This window comes from Brassica rapa, chromosome A05, assembly GCF_000309985.2.
Source record: "Brassica rapa cultivar Chiifu-401-42 chromosome A05, CAAS_Brap_v3.01, whole genome shotgun sequence".
Taxonomy (NCBI): Eukaryota; Viridiplantae; Streptophyta; class Magnoliopsida; order Brassicales; family Brassicaceae; genus Brassica; species Brassica rapa.
The window spans coordinates 13,934,076-13,954,801 of NC_024799.2; the positions used below are offsets into that span (position 1 = coordinate 13,934,076).

Consider the following 20,726-nt stretch of genomic DNA (forward strand, 5'->3'; position numbering starts at 1 on the left):
TTTTTTTAAATCATTTAGAATAACATTTAGATGATACGAATGTTCTCCAAAAGTTCTCTACCCAATGCGTATGAAGATTTTGTTAGAGCATTTGCATTTAAAATATATAATTTTTTAAAGTGAAATTGCATCCCATATACATAACTTTTCCCTTAATTAACTAAATACCCTAAATCCCACAACATCATACCTTAGTTGTTAGACACACAACTTGTCACATCATGTGTATTCACCTAATTTCTAACTTCTTTGTGGTTATTTAGCTAATTGACTCTTTTTTAAAAATAACTTATTTTATATAATAATATCACAAAATTATGTTTATATCCAAGAAATAAATATTATTTTTAAATAAATAATTTTTATTTAAATTTAATTTAAAAATAGTTTTTTTCAAGAAAATTATTTTAAATAATCAAATTAATTATTGTCAATAAAAATATAAAAAAAATAATATATATGATAAATATAAGATATCTATATTATTCATAAATAAGCAAATTATATTTTATAATAATCTAATTTTATATATAAATCACTTACCGCTCAACCAAACAATTTATTAATTATATTTATGAGAGCATACTCCTAATGTTTGGCTACCATCTCTACCAATCGAGGTCTAAGAGTTTTAGAACGATCAAAAACTGTCTCCCTAAAAAATTTTGTGAACAATAATTTAAATTATTTTGTATAAAAAAATACCAGTGATTTTATAAACTTACGAGTAGAAATTCTCATTCAATAAATATCCTTATTAAAAATCTATTATATTTTTATGTTGATATCATCAAAATTTAATTATATAACATATAAAATAACTAAAGGTATTGTTTAGATTTATCTACTATTAATAATCGTAAATAAAAAAAAATAATTTTGATTTTGATTTTTTTTTTTGTCAACGATTTTGATTTATTTATTCGCTGCAATTTAATATTACTCAAAAATAATTTATATACATAATGTGCATTCAACCAATTGGGCCGACCCAAAGATAATAATAATCAAATATAGTAGGAGAAAAAGAAAGCTAGAGAAGGAAAAGAAGCACATGCGGATGCGGTTTCCTCTCTTCTTCATGTAAGTCAGATGTCTCTGTATTCCAAGCGGCTTTATATATTTAATAAATTCGATCTTATGTGAGTTCTATTATCCATGCATTTTTACAATCTCACAGACCCACAGACCTTACTTCTCATTTTCTATGCCTCACTCTCTTTCAATTACAGAATCTTCAGCCCAGAGAAAACTGAAACACATCCTTCTTTGCTGACCGTTGATTTATTTGAAAAATATCATTCAACCTCCCTTTGATTCCTTTCCATTCAATTTCAAGATCTAACCGAGAAAAAAAAACCAAAAACCCTAAACTCTGTCGGGAAGAAGATGGTGGAGAATTTAAAGAATGTTCAAGGATTAGGTGTCTCCATGGATGTTCTTCCTCGAAACAGCTCCGACTTATTCGACGAAGATGGCCGTCCCAAGCGAACCGGTACAATTATTTTAAACTTTTTTTACTTTTCCTATCAAGCCCCCCAACTAGGCTATTGTAAACTTGGTCAAAAAGAATTATAAAAACAGAAAAAAAAAATTCAAATCATAGTAAACGTAAGTCTATGTAAAGCTTAAATTTGACTATGTGACTCTCAATTGTTTATATATATATAAAAAACATGATTGTTGCAAGTTTGACCTTTTTATTTGTGTGTTTTTCCTTCCGGTTGGGTTTTTAATGTTATGGTGATATGATTGGATTCAGGGACGGTGTGGACAGCAAGTGCACATATCATTACAGCAGTTATTGGTTCTGGAGTGTTGTCTCTGGCATGGGCTGTTGCTCAGATTGGTTGGGTCGGTGGTCCAGCAGTTATGATACTCTTCTCTCTCGTCACTTACTACACTTCTATCCTCCTCTGTACCTGTTACCGCTCCGGCGACTCTGTCACGGGCAAAAGAAACTACACTTACATGGATGCTATCCACTCGAACCTCGGTAAATTTTCATATCGGTGTTGCTTGTTAGATTCACTTGAGAGTTTGACTGGTATAGTCATTATGAATAGAGGAATATTCAAATGATCCAAAAGCTTGAGCTTAATAACGTTTTCACAGATTAATCATAAGACATAAAAGAGGGTTAGATTCTTTGAAGTTAATATATATAGCGGAATTACGTTTGGAAAATTGTGGTAATAAAGATTTTTGTTTTGGAAAAATTTCAGGTGGCATTAAGGTAAAAATATGTGGAGTTGTGCAGTATGTTAATCTTTTTGGTACTGCAATTGGTTACACTATTGCATCAGCTGTAAGCATGATGTAAGTTCAAACTTGTTAGTTTTCAACTTCTTTGTTTATTTTTTTAACTTTGCAAAGTCTTCCACAAAAAGTAGATGCGTGTCCCACTTTGCTGTTGAATATTGTCATTTAGTTTCGGCTCAATAATGCAACTTTCAAAGTCAATGAAGCATAACTTTATACTAATTCTATTATTAAAGAATCTGCCACAGCTACTTTTCCAAGATTCTAAAAAGCTGTCACTGTGTCAGATTCTCCTACTGCTTTAGTTAATTGTTTGTTTTCTGCTAATTATGATTGAAAATTACAGAGCAATCCAACGAACAAGTTGCCAACAAAGCAATGGGGACAAAGATCCATGTCATGTCAATGGCAATCCTTACATGATTGCGTTCGGTGTTATCCAAATCGTATTCTCTCAGATTCCGGATTTTGATCAGTTATGGTGGCTGTCCATTGTCGCTGCAGTCATGTCTTTTGGTTACTCCACAGTTGGGCTTGGTCTTGGTATCTCCAAAGTGGTAGAGAACAAAGAAATTAAAGGCACTCTCACTGGAGTCACCATTGGGACAGTGACATCGAGTGGGACAGTGACACCTACCCAGAAAGTCTGGAGAACTTTTCAGTCTCTTGGGAACATTGCATTTGCCTATGCTTACTCCATGATTCTCATCGAGATCCAAGTATTTTCTATATCAGAGCTCAGAGTTCGTTCAATGAATGGTTTAACAAGATAATTTAATTTAATGATTTTGCAGGACACATTAAAATCACCACCTGCAGAGGAAAACACAATGAGGAAAGCGACTCTCATAAGTGTAGTAGTGACAACGCTTTTCTACATGCTCTGTGGCTGCGTAGGGTATGCAGCATTTGGGGATTCCTCACCAGGGAATCTCCTTGCTGCTGGAGGATTCAGAAACCCCTATTGGTTGCTTGACATAGCCAATCTCGCCATAGTGATCCATCTAGTTGGAGCTTACCAAGTCTATTGCCAGCCACTCTTTGCCTTTGTGGAGAAAGAAGCCTCCAAGAGGTATCCGGAGAGTAAGTTCATCACAAACGAGACCAAGATCCACCTCTTTCCAGGATCCAAGCCTTTCAAGTTGAATCTCTTCAGGCTCGTGTGGAGGACGATCTTTGTGATTACAACAACATTGATCTCTATGCTAATGCCTTTCTTCAATGATGTACTTGGTCTCTTGGGGGCCATTGGTTTTTGGCCTCTAACGGTCTATTTCCCTGTGGAGATGTACATTGTACAGAAGAATGTGCGGAGATGGAGCACAAGATGGGTTTGTCTTCAAGTCTTAAGTCTGGCTTGTCTTGTTGTGTCCGTAGCCGCGGCCGCAGGATCTGTAGTTGGGATTGTTACTGATCTCAAGAGTTACAGACCTTTTAAGACAGATTTCTGAGAGCCTTTGAATCAAATAAATTCCCGCAATAGGGATCCAGTTATATAATTGGATGTTGTAACGTAATCTTTTAAGTTAGTTAAGTGTTATATATGAAATCTTCTACCCAGAACATCGGTTGAGTTCGTATTCTTGTTCATAATACATTAGTGAATTCAATATTGGACTGCCCATGATTAGTGTCGAAATAGTTAATTTCCCCTATATCAATTTCGACTTTCTTGGTCACTTAAACAAGTCGAATAGTTTCAGTTCGCTTATCTAGATCAATCCATCTAACCACCGAACCAACCAATTCGCCCATAACTTGATCAGGCCACTCGACCATGATCTGTGATCTAACACGTTTAATCCGAACGACCATAGGTCCAATCGGATCAACCGAAGGCTATGCGCGATGGCTAAACCAATGCATCCACTCACTTCAAACGTGCGTTCAAAATTTCCCACATGCTTTTCCTTATCCTTTAGATCGATGCTAGGATCGATCTTCAAGCAACCGTAGTCGAATGCCTTCTTGGCTTGACTATTCGATCAACTCTTCCCTTCAATCAAACATGTTTCTCTTTTACGGATTGTCTTTCTGTTCTGAATGTTTTGATAATTTCTATAAGAAAAATATGTATCCAAAATCAAACACAATGCTTTGTATTCATACATACACTTTGTCAACCGCTTTCCCAAATGAAAAATTTGTCTTTTGATAACTAAATCGGCACATGTCCATTTGTCCCTCTTCGGCCAGAAACTGCCTCCAATCGCATAGCACACTTTCCACACGTGCTTAAGATTTTTCGACTAAGTCTTGACCGGTTAATGATCGAACCATGCTTAACCTTTGGTCCATAACATCCCCGAACCCGACCCACTGACCTAGCTGCCAAACATTCTTCCTAGCTGAGTTGAGCTTCCAATTAGCTGATCCAGCTAGTTGAGCTCGGACTGTCAGATGATCTAGCTGACTTGTCTAGACTGAGCTAGGACTTAAGTTTATTCCAGCTCGTCTAGCTAGTCTCACTCTTTCTTTAGCTCGATCCAGCTTATTTTCATCACTTCCATTTGTGAAGGACCCTAGGAACGGATCACTCTACTGGTACGGATTTGATATGAACTCCGGATGGAAAACTGGATGGATTGAAGGGTCGCACGAAGGTTGCGGAAGGCCTCCAATATTCCCAACTCCAATGGTGCTTGATATGACTCACAAGACCACCAAATGAAGGTTCTCTCGTCGTTGCTTGATATGAATCACTAGTCCAACGATTTGAGGAAGTGTTTACTTTGATATGACTCACCAAGAAACAAGACAAGTTCTTACAAAGAACAAAGAGTTAAACTCAGAAAATTCAAGACAAAATCGATTATCCTTTCAAATGGAAGGAGGTTACATACTTATAGAGTTATGTAATCAAAGACAATAATGAGAATTGTGGAAAAGCAAGACATAGAAAAGATAAATTTGACTAGAAGATCATAAAGGAGTCAAAGGTGCGGAATCTGATAAAGACCAGTCAAGATGACCGTTCGGCTACTGTCCAGGTTCATCTGAACTGGCTGTGTCCAATGCGGTAAGGGGAAGGATGCACGCGGGTCGAACGGTACGATCGGCCGGATGTCCTTCACGAACGGAATGTATCCAAGAGCGGTCCAAGTCATCTAACAGCTTGAGAATCCTTGCCTTAGAGAAATTCAGATGATCAAAGTTCATGAACGGATCGAACACGGAGGCAAGGTCGAGGGCACGATAGTCGGGATGAACCAAACGGACCAAAAGTGAGAATGCACGGATTCTTCATGACCCAGGCTAAGTTTGGCTCGACTATCAGTCTTGGATTTTTGAGAAGGTCGGACAAGACGAGCTCCAGTTCGGTCAGTTCGGTCGTCTGGTCGAGGATTTAGTCGAAGCTCCATTCGGGACGTACGCGGGTAGATCCGGTACACGGCCGGATCAGTCTGTCCGGTACAGTCAGAAGAGTGAACCTCGGTTGAAATGTTCGGGACGCCCTGATCTTCATGCTGGTCTGGTTCCACAGACTGATCCACGGACTGATCCACGGACTGAGGCACATCTTTTTGTTTCCTTGGTTAAGTTTCATCTTTTTCGGAGTTAACCCTTTTACTCAGACCATGGAACACTTGCTTTAATATCTCTCGACTTGTTGAACGTTCTCTCGTCCCATGGTCTGATATGACGATCCTATCTAGGATCAGGAACATGACATATTCAACAAATATTATTATAGTGAGGGTAGTAAGAGTGAGGTTAGGGTTAGGGTGAGTGTGAGTGTGAGGGTGAGGATGAGGGTGAAAGTGAGGGTGAAGGTGAGGGTGAGGACAAGGGTGAGAGTGAGGATGTAGATGAAAATGAGAGTGAGGGTGAAGATGAGAATGAAAGTAAGAGAGTGAATATAAGTGGGAGTGTGAAGTTGAATATAAATGTGAGTGTTTTTGAGATCATTTGATAATATAATGCAAGAAAGCTTTGAAAATTTGACAAAAGCTAGTGAAGACTTCGTAACTGAGAATTATTTTATATCTAAGTCAAATTACATTATGAATAAAATAATGTAATGATTGAAAAAATGTTATAAAATTATTTTGTTTTGATTGATTTAGTTTCTTATAACATGGCTAAAAATTCTGTTTACACGTTTAGATAAAAAAAATTTAAGATATACTAAGTCATTTTAAAATATTTTATTTAATAATTTATCCAAGTTTGATTTTGGTCTTTTAATCGCAGGACACATACATTGAGTAAAATTACTTAACAGTCCGAATATGTGCTAACAGCTCGAATTTAATATTTATATCTTCTCATACTATTCCAAATTTAATATTGGACATTTATATTAATTCTAAAATTGTATTTGAATTCATATACTTGTCAGGAACTATAAACTTCACATATCTCCAATAAATACTTATCCGGAACTATAAACTTCATATATCTCCAATAAACATTACTAAGCCAAAGAACTCATCAGGATGCAGGGTTTTGGGTTTTCTAAATATGAGTTATTGGTTGTTGTATTTTAATGGATTTGAAAATCTGAACTAAATCTATTGTTATTGGTTTTATGATTTTCAAATATGTATTGAAATCATGTGTTATTGGTTCAATGATTCATAAATTCTATATCAAATCAAGCATTATTCAATCGTACAGATTTACTAATATATTTGATTTAATAATAAATTTGAATGGATTTGTTTGGATTTTTTAGTTAAAAATACAAAGACCCAAATCCGAGGGAAAACCTCCGGATTTGCATATTTTACTTGGATTTATAAATACTATATGGATTTCTAAATCAATCAAAATATATAAACCAAAAAAAAACAATTCTGTTTTGAATAATGATGGATTCACTTATGAAGTCCTATAGAATCGAGTCTGGTCCTAGTGGTTTGGTTTCTTTATATTTCTATCTTAGCCTCTTTGGCTGTTTGTTGAATGGGCAGTTGGTTTTAATACGATGTTTTTGTTTCGTCGTTGGTTTGGTTTCGTCAATGGTATGTCAATGAGATCTTTATTTGGAAAAAAATACTCTGGGTTCTGGTTCAAATCCTCAAGGTAAAAGTGGAGGGCTGGCGTTATTTTATAAATTTAGTTACAAGGTTAATATTGTATCATGTAATAATATGATTACAGATGTTGAAACGGAATATAATGGCAAGCAGATTTTTATATCCTTCGTTTACGGTGAACCAAACCAAAATCTTTGAGATCCAGTTTGGGAGAGATTAACGAGAATAGGTATCTCTCCGGATGAACCTTGGTTTATTATTGGAGATCTAAATGAGATTAGGTGTAATCATGAGAAACAAGGCGGTACCCTACGATATGCTGATACTTTTGTGGCTTTTAACAATATGATAGATAATTGTGGTCTTATGGAATTCTCTAGTCTAGGAAATACTCTATCATGGAGTGGGAGGAGATGGTGTCAAGTTGTTAAGTGTCGCTTGGATCGGGCCCCGGGGAATAATGAATGGCATAATTTGTTCCCTTGTTCTTTTGTTGAATATTTGTGCATGGTTGCCTTAGATCACGGACCCACTGTAGCAACAATTGAGGATAAAATTATAAAATATAGAAGATTTTTTCGATTTGATAAGAATGGAATTGGGGAAGATGGTATTATGGAATCAATCACATGGGGATGGAACACTAACCGCGGAAGGGAAAGGGTAGGAGTTGTGGACAAGATACATTGGCGTAGATACGAGATTTCAGCCTGGAGGAAACTTAATCCGCCATATGGGAAGGATAAAATAGATTCCCTCCAAAGAGCACTTGAGGAAATTCAAAATCATTTAACAAAATCCCATGAAGAGGTGTTGGAGGTTTCGAGAAAATTACAAAATGCGTATCGAGATGAAGAACAATATTGGGAACAAAAGAGCAGGACTAATTGGCATGTTCTCGGGGACAGGAATACAAAATTTTATCACGCTTCGACAAAACAAAGACGTATTCAAAATTTGATAATTGGTCTACACAATGAGGAGGGCAATTGTGTAAATTCAGAACAAGAGGTGGAAGGAGTAGCGGTTAGATATTTTACGGATTTGTTTAGTACATCCTCTCCAGCGGAGTCCGAGGTTTTTTAGAGGAAATTCCGACCTTGGTTACGGATGCCCAGAATCTCAGGCTGATGGTTATGGCTACGGAAGAAGAGGTAAGGGCCACTTTATTTATGATGCATCCGGAAAAAGCCCATGGCCTGATGGGATGACTGCACTTTTTATCGACAGTCTTGGTCAACAATTAAGGATTATGTAGCCTCCATGGTTAATGATTTTCTAAGGACATGAATTTTTGATGATAGACTCAATTTGACAAATATATGTCTCATTCCGAAGACAGAGAGACCAAGTAGGATGACCGAACTTAGACCCATCAGTTTGTGCAATGTGGGTTATAAAATCATTTTAAAGCTATTATGCCAGAGGTTGAAAGGCTTATTACCAAATTTAATTTCGGAGACTCAATCGGCATTTATTTCCGGCAGGTTAATTTCGGATAACATTCTCATTGCACAGGAGATGTTTCACGGGTTACGCACCAATAACGCGTGCAAGGATAAGTTTTTAACGATCAATACAGATATGAGAAAGGCGTGTGACAGACTAGAATAGCCTTTTCTCAAGAGCCTTCTTTTAAAAATGGGTTTTTCTATTGACTGGGTAGCTTTGATAATGCGATGTATATCGTCGGTCAATTACAAGGTTTTACTCAACAGGCAACTGAAATGACATATAGTTCCAGAGAGGGAACTGAGACAAGGGGATCCGTTGTCCCCACACTTATTCATCGTATGTACATAATCTCTTATTGCTAACATTCGGAAAGAGGAGAGGAGAAAACATTTAACAGGTTTAAAGATAGCACGGGCAAGTCCACCAATTTCTCACTTACTGTTTGCGGACGACAGTCTTTTCTTTTGCAAGGCTATTCAAAGACTATGAGTTGGTATCAGGACAACAAATTAATTTTTCGAAATCATCGATACTTTTTGGCCATAAGGTTCCTGAGGAAGTGAGGTGCTGATAGAATCTTCAGCCGCACTTTTGCCAACATACGTGATGTCATGTTTCAGACTTCCGACAGGGGTTACCAAGAAAATTACTAGTACTTTAGCGCACTTCTGGTGGAGCAGTGGGGGAAACAAAAAAAGGTATACACTAGTATTCTTGGGATAAAGTTTGCATACATAAAGAAGAGGGTGGCCTAAGTTTCAGAGATCTCCAAGATTTTAATACAGATTTAGTGGCCAAACAATTATGACGATTGATAGATAAACCAAATTGTTTATTTTCAAAGGTTTTCAAAAGAAGATATTTTCGGAACTCTCATCCTCTGGATGATCACAGATCTTACTCATCTTCTTATGGATGGAGAAGCATATGTTCAGCTTGATCTCTGGTTAAAAAAGGGCTAATCAAAAGAGTAGGGTCTGGAAAATCAATTTCTCTTTGGAATGATCCATGGATTCATGCTCCTCGCCCGAGGTTAGCATTACCAAAAAACCAAATTCAATTTTAAATCCATCTCTCAAGGTGGAAGATCTCATCAACCCAGTTGATAGATCCTGGAACGTAGATTTGCTCAATGCATATAATCATCCAGATGATGTAAAGATCATTTGTGGGATAACAGTGAGTAGGACACAGAGGCCAGATACGTCTGGTTGGATTCCGGTTGGATGTATTCAGAGTCCGGTAAATATTCGGTTAAATCATGTTTCAGGACAGAGTCATTATATCTAGATAGGGGACCAAGGACAATAATTTATGGACCAAACGTTAAACCACCGTTTGTGTTTACATGGAAACTTAAATGCTCCCCGAAACTAAGACATTTCGTTTGGCAAGTTTTATCTGGGACTTTACCGGTATCCAAGAATTTGAAGTCACGTGGCATAGATTGTGATTTACAATGTAGTATTTTTGGAACAGAGGAGGAAACGATAAATCATGTTCTCTTTGAATGCCCACCAGCATTACAAACTTGGGCGTTATCTAGGATTCCTTCGCCTCCGAGAATATTCCCATCTTCTTCAGTTTACACCAGTTTAGACTATCTTTTTTGGAGGATTCCAAAGGATTTTGATTCTGATTGTTTTCCCTGGATTATGTGGTATATATGGAAGAATAGAAATGACAAGATTTATCAGAACAAGGATGGGAATCCTCAGGAAATATTGCAAAGAGTGGAAGTTGAAAGTACCCTATGGGCTGAGGCGAAAGTATTGGTTCCAGACCAGCATGGAAATGCCCAACCAGGTGTCACGGGACAATTAATGGAGCATACAAGAGTGTGTCATGTTGATGGGGCTTGGCGGGAGCAAGATGTCTTCACTGGACAGGGTTGGTACTGTTGAATGAGGGGGACAGCGGGCGTAATGATGGGGGCAATGAATCTTCGACGAAGCTTATCACCTCTACGTGCAAAATGTGAAGCTTTGATTTGGGCTATGCAGTGCATGAAGACTCTGCAGTTTTCAGATGTAGTGTTCGAGATAGATTTTTCTCAACTGGTGAAGATGGTGTCCTCACTTGAGGATTGGCCAGCGTTTGCTACACACATGGAAGAATTTAACCGCAGTAAGACTTTCTTCCCTAGTTTCAAGATCAGACATATTACAAGGACACAAAACACAATGGCGGACAAGCTTGCACGTGGTGCAAGGAGTTCTCCTTCAGCTATGTTATATGTTGATTCAATACCACCGGTTTGGCTACATGAACCGGTGGATTCCTCGTAGAGTAGTTTCTCTGTTGTCAAAAAAAAAACATTACTAATATCAATTTATAAACTGCCATTAAAAAAGCACAAATTTTTTAACTCAGAGGTTTTACCTTTTTAGTATTAATCAATGAGATATGTTTATTTTATCCAACTCAATTGCATGAATATAAAATTTTAATAATAGACATACATGATATGTACATAAATTTTCTAAAATGATATGTACTTTAGCAATAACATAAATAAATAATGATGAGATTAATAGTATAAATATTTAAATTTGTTTCTATTTTTTATAACATATAACTTTATTGATAACAAATCAATATAACAGATTAAATGAAACATAAGATACATCAAACATGTTGTTAATAAGAACTTTTAATAGAAGCAGAAGTAACATGGTGCTTCCGAACACATTCGTAGGATAGGCTGATTCGCTAGCTTTCCTTCATTTCGTTCTTGGTCTTGTAAGATCTTTATTATGGCTCTAAATCCTTGTGAGTAAATATATGCATTTTTTTCAAAAAAAATCATTCGATGCGATCCATCTATTACTTGAAATCTGTCCCAAACACTTCTTTAATATAACATGTTTATTGTCATTGTCCATGGCATTGACCATTCTCCTTTTTTTTAACAAATAAAGCCATAACTTCAAATTATTATGTTGGAGAAACAAACATCATCTGCCACCTTGTTGCTTTAGAATCTTCGCTTCCCTGTGTCATTCTTTATATTTTAGAACCAACAAAATCCTAGTCCGTCCATTCCTCATCATCATAGCCTCTTTTTGTTGAAAATTTTGAAATACTATGAAACTAAACATGTGACACCCGTCACGTCCTATCTAGAGGACAACGTGTCACCAAGTCCGTGCAAATATCACATGATTGTTTATCTCACCTTAAATGGAGAAAAGAGAGGGGTGAAAAATATGGAAGTCGCTTAATGAGGTATGGGATGCTATTCCGGAGTCCATAGACACAGACATAGCACTCCGAATATAAATAATTTAATCAAAATATTTTACAAGCATGGCACCTAAAGTACCCAAGAAACAACCACGGTCCAAGCGTATAAATATATATAGTCTGCTCGCTAACGGACCAACAGCCGAGATAGTGCCCGGTATCACCCCCCGATAGAAGTTTTCTTATACGTAGGATTCACGCATGGGACTAGTGCCCATACACACCGCCCGTAGACGCTTTATCGATCTCAGAGATACAACGTGGATCGAACTCAGACGTCGTACCCCACCCAAAAACTAGCGTGCATCACCTCTGCCTGCTAGGCCATAAGCCAGACTCCAACGTGCAGGAACTCACCTCTGCCTCCACTGAGTCTGCCTCACCACAAATACTACTATATTATATATATATCAAATTAGATCACGCAAGCAAGGTTGAATTATCTGACTCCCTATTCCGGATTACGCAAAGAACTTAAATAACTGTCAAGAAGACGCCAAACAGACGTTAGACATACTCAATTTCACACTGACGGAAACATATTAGAACTAAAGTATGCATATTCAAAGTCCTTAGGCAAGTACCAGAGGTTCAGAAATAGACCCTCACTATCAATATAGAAAAGTGGTGTCTATGAACTCCAACTGTTCAAATAGACTCCAAATCTGAAATCAGGACAAAATTCTAAGTCATAAATAACGCCCTTCGAATGGTTAAAAACTGGTATGATCAAGATTTTTTTTAAAAAGTCAATCCACTGGTCAAAAGTCAAAATCAAAGTCAACCTTCGACCAAATTGGAATTGTTAGTATAAAATAATAATGAGTTTTAAGTTAATGGATGATAACTTAATAAAATTTAAAAAATCTTAAAAATTAAATATATTCTAGGACAAAAAACAGTTGTCAAGTTTTCAATTCTTCTTTTATATATTATTTTTCAATTTCCAACAACAAATCTTCTTTTCTTTCAGTTTCCAGTTTTATCATTTATATATTCCACAATTCCATAAACTTTTAGCACATTCCATTTATAGTTTTGATCCAGAATTTCCATTTTTCTTTTCTTGAGCCCAAACTTGGATAGCTTGAAATTAAATGCTGAAAATGCAAACTTTTTTGTTGATCACTCCAACTCTTTATAAACACAGTATCTCTGCGTTTCTAAACTCTTCATCCTCGTCCAAACAGAAAATGGCGTCTCTGTATAATCAAGCACCTTCTGTATCAGCAATTTTCTCCCTCTACACATCATTCTCTGCAATAATGATGCTTTTCCGCACAATCTTCAACGACATTGTGCCTAAGCGAATCCAAGATCACATCACTGGGAAAGTTGTAGACTTCTTCTTCTCCTCTTACCTTCCGTCGAGGTTCACTTTTGTGATCGAGAAAGAATGGGACTCGGTTGAGAACATAACTTTCCGTGCGGCTGAAGTTTACTTGCCAACACTTCTATCAGGACTCTCCACCGGAAATATCGTTGTGGGTTCGAGTAATCTAAAGAATCCAGAGGCTCAGCCGAAACTAGGGATCCCTATAGATATAAATATCACCGACGAGTTTGAAGGGATTCATCTTGAGTGGACTCTACACTCTGTTGAAACTAAGAATTCTCCCTACGAGAAACGGTACATTGTGTATTTTGTATCTTCTCCGTGACTGTAATCGTAATCTTTTTTTTTCTGTTTGTTCTTACACTTGTTTTATGTTATAGGTTCTTTCATCTGACATGTGAGAAGGAGTTTCGTAAGAAGATAATGACAGAATACTTCACATACTTGACGAAATCGGCAGACAACATACTGCGCGAGAGTCTCAAGATCTACACTTACGACAGGCAAAATTCATGCTGGTTGTCCACCATTTTCGAGCACCACACGACCTTCGATACCCTAGCCATTGAGTCGCACCTCAAGACCAGGATAATCGACGATCTTGATGCGTACTCTCAAGGAAAAGACTTCTTCAAAAGCGTGGGACGTGCCTGGAAGCGTGGATATCTTCTTTACGGTCCACCGGGTACTGGAAAATCCTCCATGGTGGCTGCTATTGCTAACTACATGAAGTACGATATCTATGATCTCCAGCTTCAAAGCGTTAGAGACGATGGTGAGTTGCGGAAGATTCTCACCTCCATCCCGAACCGGTCAATTCTTCTCATTGAAGACATTGATTGTGGATCTGGTGCTTCTTGTAAATGCCAGATCAAGGAAACGAAAGAAGATTGTGAGCGGGTAAGTTATACCAACAAAAAAAAGAAAAAATACTGCTGTCTTATTAAACAATGTTTTTGAAGCTTATGTGTCTTTGCTTCTGGACAGGTATCTTTGTCTGGTCTGTTGAACTTCGTAGACGGGCTTTGGTCGAGCTGCGGAGAAGGAAGAATTATAATTTTCACAACCAACCACAAGGGGGAGCTCAATCCAGCGTTACTGAGGCCAGGAAGGATGGACATTCACATTCTCATGGGTTATTGCACACCCTTTGTGTTCAAGAAGCTTGTCGCTTTGTACCTCAAGATTGATGACCATGTCCTGTTTGATCCCATTGAGAAGCTCGTCCTTAAGGTGAGTGTAACTCCGGCTGAAGTCACACAGCAGCTCATGATGACTAAGAATGCTGATATTGCACTCAAAGGTCTCCTCGAATTATTGGAAGCGAAGACAATGAAAGAGGAAGAAGATACCATAGAGATTGAAGATGGTGATACTAGGAAGCTGAACCAGATGAAGAAAGATAAGTAGATATCTAGTGCCATTGATTATGTATTGAAGACTACTTAGAAGTAACTCAGTATTTCAGTTCCTTTGAGAAATAAAAACCATTTCTTAAGACAGTTTAGGGGGCATAGAGTTTCATAATTAAATCATGTTTTTTTCATTTATATAACGAGTACATGGAAAGAGAAGGCAATAGCTAACGACAGATGCATTTATGTATGACTGTGGTTCTTTTTCAAGACACCTGGAGTCGAACAACAATGCAAGTGATACTGTCGCAGCTACCCCGTGCGTATGCTTCTTCAACCAGCTTTCTTGAAGCTGTGCATCTGTAATGCCACAGCATCCTGGAAAAAAGGGTAGTTAGGTCTAAGTTCTCTTGGAGGTGGGTTACACACCAATCAATGCCCGGTCCAACTTATTCAAGGTTCATTAGCGGCCCAAAACCAAAGTACTAACCGCAAAATATAATAGAAAGCGACATCTTATCAGCGAGTTCGAGCCCATGCCTGCGACAGGGGTGCTAACCGGTCAGAGGAGTACAGATGATACAATGATTCGCATTAAAATCCTAGAGACAAGGCGAGCTGGCCTGCTTTGCAGCTAATATGTGACCACATTCCAACAAATACTGAATATATGATCTCATCAGAAAGGACGATGAGCTGTCTTTTGTCTTATTCCAGGTCTATAATAGAAGATTTTTGCTAAGCGAGCAAAAGACTGACTTTTTTTTTCTATCGAAGAGAGAATAGAATACTTAGCGATCTCAATACTATCTTGTAAGAACGAGTTTGATTCTAATATTGATCTTGTCCCACATTTGTAATTCCTCTTTACTTTCGATTTACTTCTAAACGAGATTTCCAACTTAGTTTATCTTTTAATCACTTCTTAAACAAAGTCCCAAACTCAGTCTTCAACATTTGACTCTTTCTGTAGGGACCAATCAGGAATCTCTCAGCACAAAGAAGCATTTTGTAACAATGGGAGAACCAACTGAGCCAGCAGCCCCAAGCAAGAGGGCCCCAGCCCCATTATCCGCACAAGAAAGTTCTATATCTCCTGCCACCTGAAACGAGAAAGAGTCTACCCGAGATGAAGCAAACACCACGGGAACAAGAATATCCACCACTGACCCAGCTTGGCAAACCCGAAAGAGCGTGGAGGATACACATAACACCAGTACATCACCTCGGTTCCTCTCACTCAACACATCCAGGAAGATGTCCTAAAGCTCTTGCAACCATTCTTTGAGTATGTCGACGCCTTAGCTCGCACGACCAATGCCAGATTCGAAGCAAAAACTCCACCACAACTGTCTCTCGACGGGCCGAGTATTCTCCTGAGATGAAAAATTGGGAGCTTGCCTCCAGATTTACAATGAAACCTCTTCGAAGACATGCCAACTCCTAGAATAAACATCAAAGTTATATTATTTATAAAATATCTTATTCTATAAATTTTAGTTTATCAAATTAAATAATCAACATCATAATATATACTAAAATATATCATATTTCAACAAATTTAAAACTAAAATTATATAAAATAAGAAAATAATATAATAATAAAATAAATAACTAATTCTAAAAAGAACAGAATGTCAAATTAATACATAAATTTTTTTTAAATAAATTTATAATCCTAAAAGTGATGATAATTACTTTTTTTTAAATATATATATATAAAACTATAAAACTTATGCAATTTAACTTAGTAGTAACCATGATAACAGTACATGCTACTCGATCGAAAAGAATTGAACACATGTGATTTTTGTAATCAGTTGTTAAAATAAATTATTTTAGCACAATCAATTGGTAAATATAATACCAAATAAATAGAAATAAAATTATAAATCAAAATCTATTCTATTAAAAGGGAAGTAGTCTTGATAAATCTACTTATAAAGGTTGTTTGGACCTTTTATTTTTTTTTATTTTTTGGTCTTCCTTATATATTATATGTTATCCCTATTTAATCTCACTTTGTTATCAGCAAAATAAATATTATTAATAGGCTTTGGGCGTTTAACTTAAAAAAGATAATTTAACTCATACAACCCATTCAGAAAATAAAATTATAAATCCAATTAACTTTTGTTACAGAAAAAAATAATTAACCAAATTAACTTTAGACCCTTTTTTTACAAAATCCCAAATTATGAAGACCATTTTATACATAAATACATATAAATGTAACATTATTTAAATTGTATAGATTTCTAATAATAAAATATCTCTCACAAACTGATTTTTGTTTTAAAAAAAAATTGATAATAGTTTGATAGAAAATTAAAAAAGGAAAAAAATAATACTTGCTTCACTATTTTGGTAGATTGATAATTAATATATTTATAAATAAACTTAACAATATTTGTTAAAAGAAATTTCTTATACAAGTCAAATATATATTAATATATCAAAAATTTATAAAACAAAAAACAAATTATATTTTTTCTCAGTGGGTTAATAACGGTCTTTTTGATTTTCAGATACTTTTACTATATTCATTTTATTATATTCTATTCCACTATATATGAGTTACTAGATCTTACGGTTCGACCAAAAGTCTGATTCGGATATGAAAACTCAATGAAACATTGTACCCGAATGAAATAATTATAATAAAACAGCTTTAAATATTTTAGATATCTAATAATAAACATAAATTCATTTAATATTTGAGTTTACGGTCACCAAAAAAATACATGCGCTTGTTAAGCGCGGATCAAAATCTAGTTTATTATTATTTCAAGTGGATTGCACGGATATTAATTCAGAACTAGGTGACTCTTATGTGCTCATGCACATAGTATATCATAAAAATTATAATAATTCTTTTAATATTTTAATTTTATTGTATAATTAAATTGGTGTATGATACATATGTAGGAAAAATAAGTAAAAAAAAAAATATTTTTAAATATTTATATTATTATCTTAATTAAACATATGACTATGGTATAAATTATGATTCGTTTTGTTATTTTAGGTAAACTAGTTTTATAATTTAATTCTGAACTAAGTCATAATTTCTTATATTCAGTATTTGAATAATTTTGTTAACTGTATTTTTCTGATTTTTTTAACATATATATATATATATATATATATATATCTTTTATAAATTTATGTATAATTTAATAGATGTAGAGTTAGAAACAAATAGAAAAAAATGAAGTGTTCCTTGGTTTGAGGTTGTACAACTGATAACCAATATGTTTTTGAATATACAGATTTGAATATTCATAAATTAAATAACAAATAATTAATGTTATGTTTTATATATAAATTTTTAAGTCATTTTGTAATTTACATTTATAACAAGTAAATATAGAATTATTCTAAAAAATACTAAGTTTTCACTCAATTAAACATAGTATTAGAATTTAGATCATTTTATTCAGTTTAATGATATAGGATCGGTTTTATGATCATTTAGTATCCTAATTATTTGTATCCTTTTGTGAATTTTTCTTCTCGAATTCACGTAATATGTATAGTCTATACCTAATTTTTTTTAAAGATATTTCCATTTTTTTATATTTATATGGTTTGTGATAAAATATTAAAAACGAAATTAACATTTAAAATATTATTAAGAAAAAAAAAGAAATATAACAAAAAGCTCTTATGAATAATAATTTTTATTTACAATGTAACTAACCAATCTTAGAATTAACGTGAAACCAATACATAAAAAAACACTGATTTCTCAAAATATAGAGATTCAAATAATTACGTGGATTATTAATTATATGGATTAGAATTCTGAAATCAAATCATTTATATTTTTTGGACAAACATCAAATAATTTTTTTATCATAAAATATCCGTTTTGAAATCAATATAAGGTTGATGAAGTCATTTCAAACAACATTATTGAATTTCATATACTGCGTGCAACGAGGAGTTCGTGACCGAAAATTTGTCAGGAAGATATGAAAAATTTGACAGAGAAACGTCTGAGCCAGGCAACTGGTTTTATACAGCATAGTGCAGAGTGAGCGCTTTCTTGCGAGTAGAGCGGGTCAGGTGGATCGGGACCGACCAGTATAACCATTTAACAAATACATGCTCTTGATTTATAACAATGTCTTGGTTACGGGCTCCTGAGAGATATATGCTAAACTGCCTACACTTTTGAACTATGCAATTTATCAGTTATTTTTTAAGCCTTTGATTAAGTAAAAAGAGCATTTTGTTTTTAGATAAGACCAGACTAGAAAACCAGGGATCACAACTTTGAAATTAGGGTTAAGATTTTTACATCCAGGATGTTGCATATAATCTTTGGGAAACAGAAACCGAGAACAAGAAGACGAGCAAGAGTGTACTTTATGTCATAAACCAAAAAGCCGTGTCTAAGAAGAGCAGCAGTAGCTAGATGAAGAAGCACTGCTTGTTTGTGCTGGGTTTTGTTTGAAGATGTTCTTCTTCCCTCCAGACGAACCTTCAGCAGTAAGACTAGGCGTTTCCAAGATCTGCACGTACACAAAGGTCTGAGACTTAGACATACTAATCCTCAGAAAAAAAAAAAAACTGAGGAAGGCACGGATTTTAACCTTAAGAACAAGCTCTTCGAAACATTGCTCAACGTTGACTCGAGTCTTTGCACTACACTCCAGAAACAAACATCCGTACTCCCGAGCAAAGTCTATGCCTTCTTTTTTAGAGACGGCTCTTTCACTCTCCTGGAGATGACATTAGGGTCAAAAGAGTTGCAGCATAGTAGACAGACACTTAGCCAAGAGAGATCTCTACCTTGTCGACTTTATTCCCAACAAGCATCTTGATGCAATCCTGATTGGTCGAGTACAGGTCGATTTCCTTAGCCCATATATCTGATAGATTTGTGAATGTGTCTCGTCGTGTCACATCATACACTACAAATGGAGAAATCCCAAAAGTCACTTACAAAGAAAAACAAAGCATTGATGAAGTGTGTAGCCTATAGGAGATCAAAGATAAACAAATGATTTTGTTCATTTTAGAGAGCCATACCCATTATTATGCCCTGAGCTCCTCTGTAATATGAACTTGTTAGCGTCCTAAACCTCTCTTGCCCAGCTGAGTGATCAGATAAAAACACCCCACAACTGATGAGAGACCACCAAATAAAAAAAACTGAACGAAAAATACAAGACAGTGACACTAATCTCGTAACCATATTAAATACAAGATACTAACATGTTAACCATTCTGAATACACAACATCACCACCAATCTTATAACCATTCCAAAGAAAAGACATCTAATAACCATACAAAAGACAAGACACTAGTCTCTTAACTATCCTAAATACAAGATAATAATCTCTTAAAAATTCTGAGTACAACACACTAATCACATGAAATTATGTATCTTAACCATTCTAAATAAAAGACACTAGTGAGTAGTCTCACTAATATTTAAACTAATAGAAATGCAAGACAAATATCATAAGTCACACAATATCTTAAAAAGGGAAGAAGAAGATTACAAACAAAATGCATCAAATCAAGTGAAAATGTAAACTGAAACCACAAGATTTGACATTTACATGAATCCAAATCATTGCATGAAATTCTTCCCAGGATACTAATAAAGCAAAATCATGATTTAAGAAATCAAACCTGTATCCCAAATGGCAAGCTTCAGTTTCTTCTCTCCAATGGTAAGATACTTAACCTTAAAATCCACACCTAGAAAAGGAAGATCCAAATCAAAGCAAAGAAAACCCATACGGATAGGTAGTAAGGTCGATCAGGATTGATAAAACTCACCGATAGTGGGAGAAAGGTCATCAAAGGTATTAGATGTGAAACTCAACAAGAGAGAGCTTTTCCCAACACCAGAATCTCCGATCAATAAGACTTTGAACAAGTAATCAAATTCTGGTTGCCCCGACGAAGAACCCATCGAAAAACAATCAAACACACAAACTTTGAATCGATGAGGAAACTTTCTTCGGGATCTGAGATAAGAATGACACAGAGGCAGACGAAAAAGCCGAAGAAAATCTCAGAAACAGGGAGAGAGATGCCTTTTTTGCTTCACCGACTCGCTTCTGTA

General features: G+C 35.5%; 4 protein-coding genes across 7 annotated transcripts; 3 read left to right on the top strand and 1 right to left on the bottom strand.

Annotated features, from left to right (window-relative positions):
* The first annotated feature begins 977 nt into the window (after window positions 1-977).
* On the top strand, window positions 978-3,886 carry LOC103868733 (amino acid permease 5). Of its 3 annotated transcripts, none has more exons than XM_033292067.1 (6): window positions 978-1,083; window positions 1,233-1,495; window positions 1,763-1,996; window positions 2,226-2,319; window positions 2,609-2,981; window positions 3,057-3,886. In XM_033292067.1, the coding sequence occupies exons 2-6, from the start codon at window positions 1,390-1,392 to the stop codon at window positions 3,711-3,713; spliced, it is 1,464 nt and encodes a 487-aa protein (XP_033147958.1). In that variant the 5' UTR covers window positions 978-1,083; window positions 1,233-1,389; the 3' UTR covers window positions 3,714-3,886. The 3 variants fall into 3 exon arrangements, with proteins under 3 accessions (XP_033147958.1, XP_009145053.1, XP_009145052.1); XM_009146805.3 differs by having other exon boundaries at window positions 983-1,083; window positions 1,181-1,495; XM_009146804.2 differs by having other exon boundaries at window positions 1,058-1,495.
* A 246-nt stretch (window positions 3,887-4,132) lies between these two features.
* LOC103868734 (AAA-ATPase At1g43910-like) lies at window positions 4,133-14,783 on the top strand. Its single transcript, XM_009146808.2, has 3 exons — window positions 4,133-13,575; window positions 13,662-14,181; window positions 14,269-14,783. The coding sequence occupies exons 1-3, from the start codon at window positions 13,043-13,045 to the stop codon at window positions 14,689-14,691; spliced, it is 1,476 nt and encodes a 491-aa protein (XP_009145056.2). The 5' UTR covers window positions 4,133-13,042; the 3' UTR covers window positions 14,692-14,783.
* Window positions 10,628-10,987, top strand: LOC103868781. Its single transcript, XM_009146849.2, has one exon. The coding sequence runs from the start codon at window positions 10,628-10,630 to the stop codon at window positions 10,985-10,987; it is 360 nt and encodes a 119-aa protein (XP_009145097.2).
* A 4,109-nt stretch (window positions 14,784-18,892) lies between the features above and the next one.
* Window positions 18,893-20,714, bottom strand: LOC103868735 (ras-related protein RABC1). 2 transcript variants are annotated; one of them, XM_009146809.3, is made up of 6 exons: window positions 20,438-20,709; window positions 20,288-20,356; window positions 19,677-19,742; window positions 19,437-19,558; window positions 19,238-19,366; window positions 18,893-19,156 (listed from the first exon to the last, which is right to left on the bottom strand). In XM_009146809.3, exons 1-6 carry the CDS (start codon window positions 20,571-20,573, stop codon window positions 19,037-19,039), a joined length of 642 nt encoding a protein of 213 aa, XP_009145057.1. In that variant the 5' UTR covers window positions 20,574-20,709; the 3' UTR covers window positions 18,893-19,036. The 2 variants fall into 2 exon arrangements, with proteins under 2 accessions (XP_009145057.1, XP_009145058.1); XM_009146810.3 differs by lacking the exon at window positions 19,677-19,742 and having other exon boundaries at window positions 20,438-20,714.
* Window positions 20,715-20,726: the final 12 nt, after the last annotated feature.

Bases quoted from the DNA above. Each gene is read 5' to 3' on its own strand.
- LOC103868733 (XM_033292067.1), top strand. From the start codon at position 1,390: ATGGTGGAGAATTTAAAGAATGTTCAAGGATTAGGTGTCTCCATGGAT. The intron at 1,997-2,225 runs GTAAATTTTCAT...GAAAAATTTCAG, and splicing joins TGCTATCCACTCGAACCTCG to GTGGCATTAAGGTAAAAATA. The intron at 2,320-2,608 runs GTAAGTTCAAAC...TGAAAATTACAG, and splicing joins GCATCAGCTGTAAGCATGAT to AGCAATCCAACGAACAAGTT.
- LOC103868735 (XM_009146809.3), bottom strand. From the start codon at position 20,573: ATGGGTTCTTCGTCGGGGCAACCAGAATTTGATTACTTGTTCAAAGTC. The intron at 19,743-20,287 runs GTTTGATTTCTT...CTGATCACTCAG, and splicing joins GCTTGCCATTTGGGATACAG to CTGGGCAAGAGAGGTTTAGG. The intron at 19,367-19,436 runs GTAGAGATCTCT...TGTCATCTCCAG, and splicing joins TTGGGAATAAAGTCGACAAG to GAGAGTGAAAGAGCCGTCTC.
- LOC103868734 (XM_009146808.2), top strand. From the start codon at position 13,043: ATGCTGAAAATGCAAACTTTTTTGTTGATCACTCCAACTCTTTATAAA. The intron at 13,576-13,661 runs GTACATTGTGTA...TTTATGTTATAG, and splicing joins AATTCTCCCTACGAGAAACG to GTTCTTTCATCTGACATGTG. The intron at 14,182-14,268 runs GTAAGTTATACC...GCTTCTGGACAG, and splicing joins CGAAAGAAGATTGTGAGCGG to GTATCTTTGTCTGGTCTGTT.
- LOC103868781 (XM_009146849.2), top strand. From the start codon at position 10,628: ATGGGGGCAATGAATCTTCGACGAAGCTTATCACCTCTACGTGCAAAA.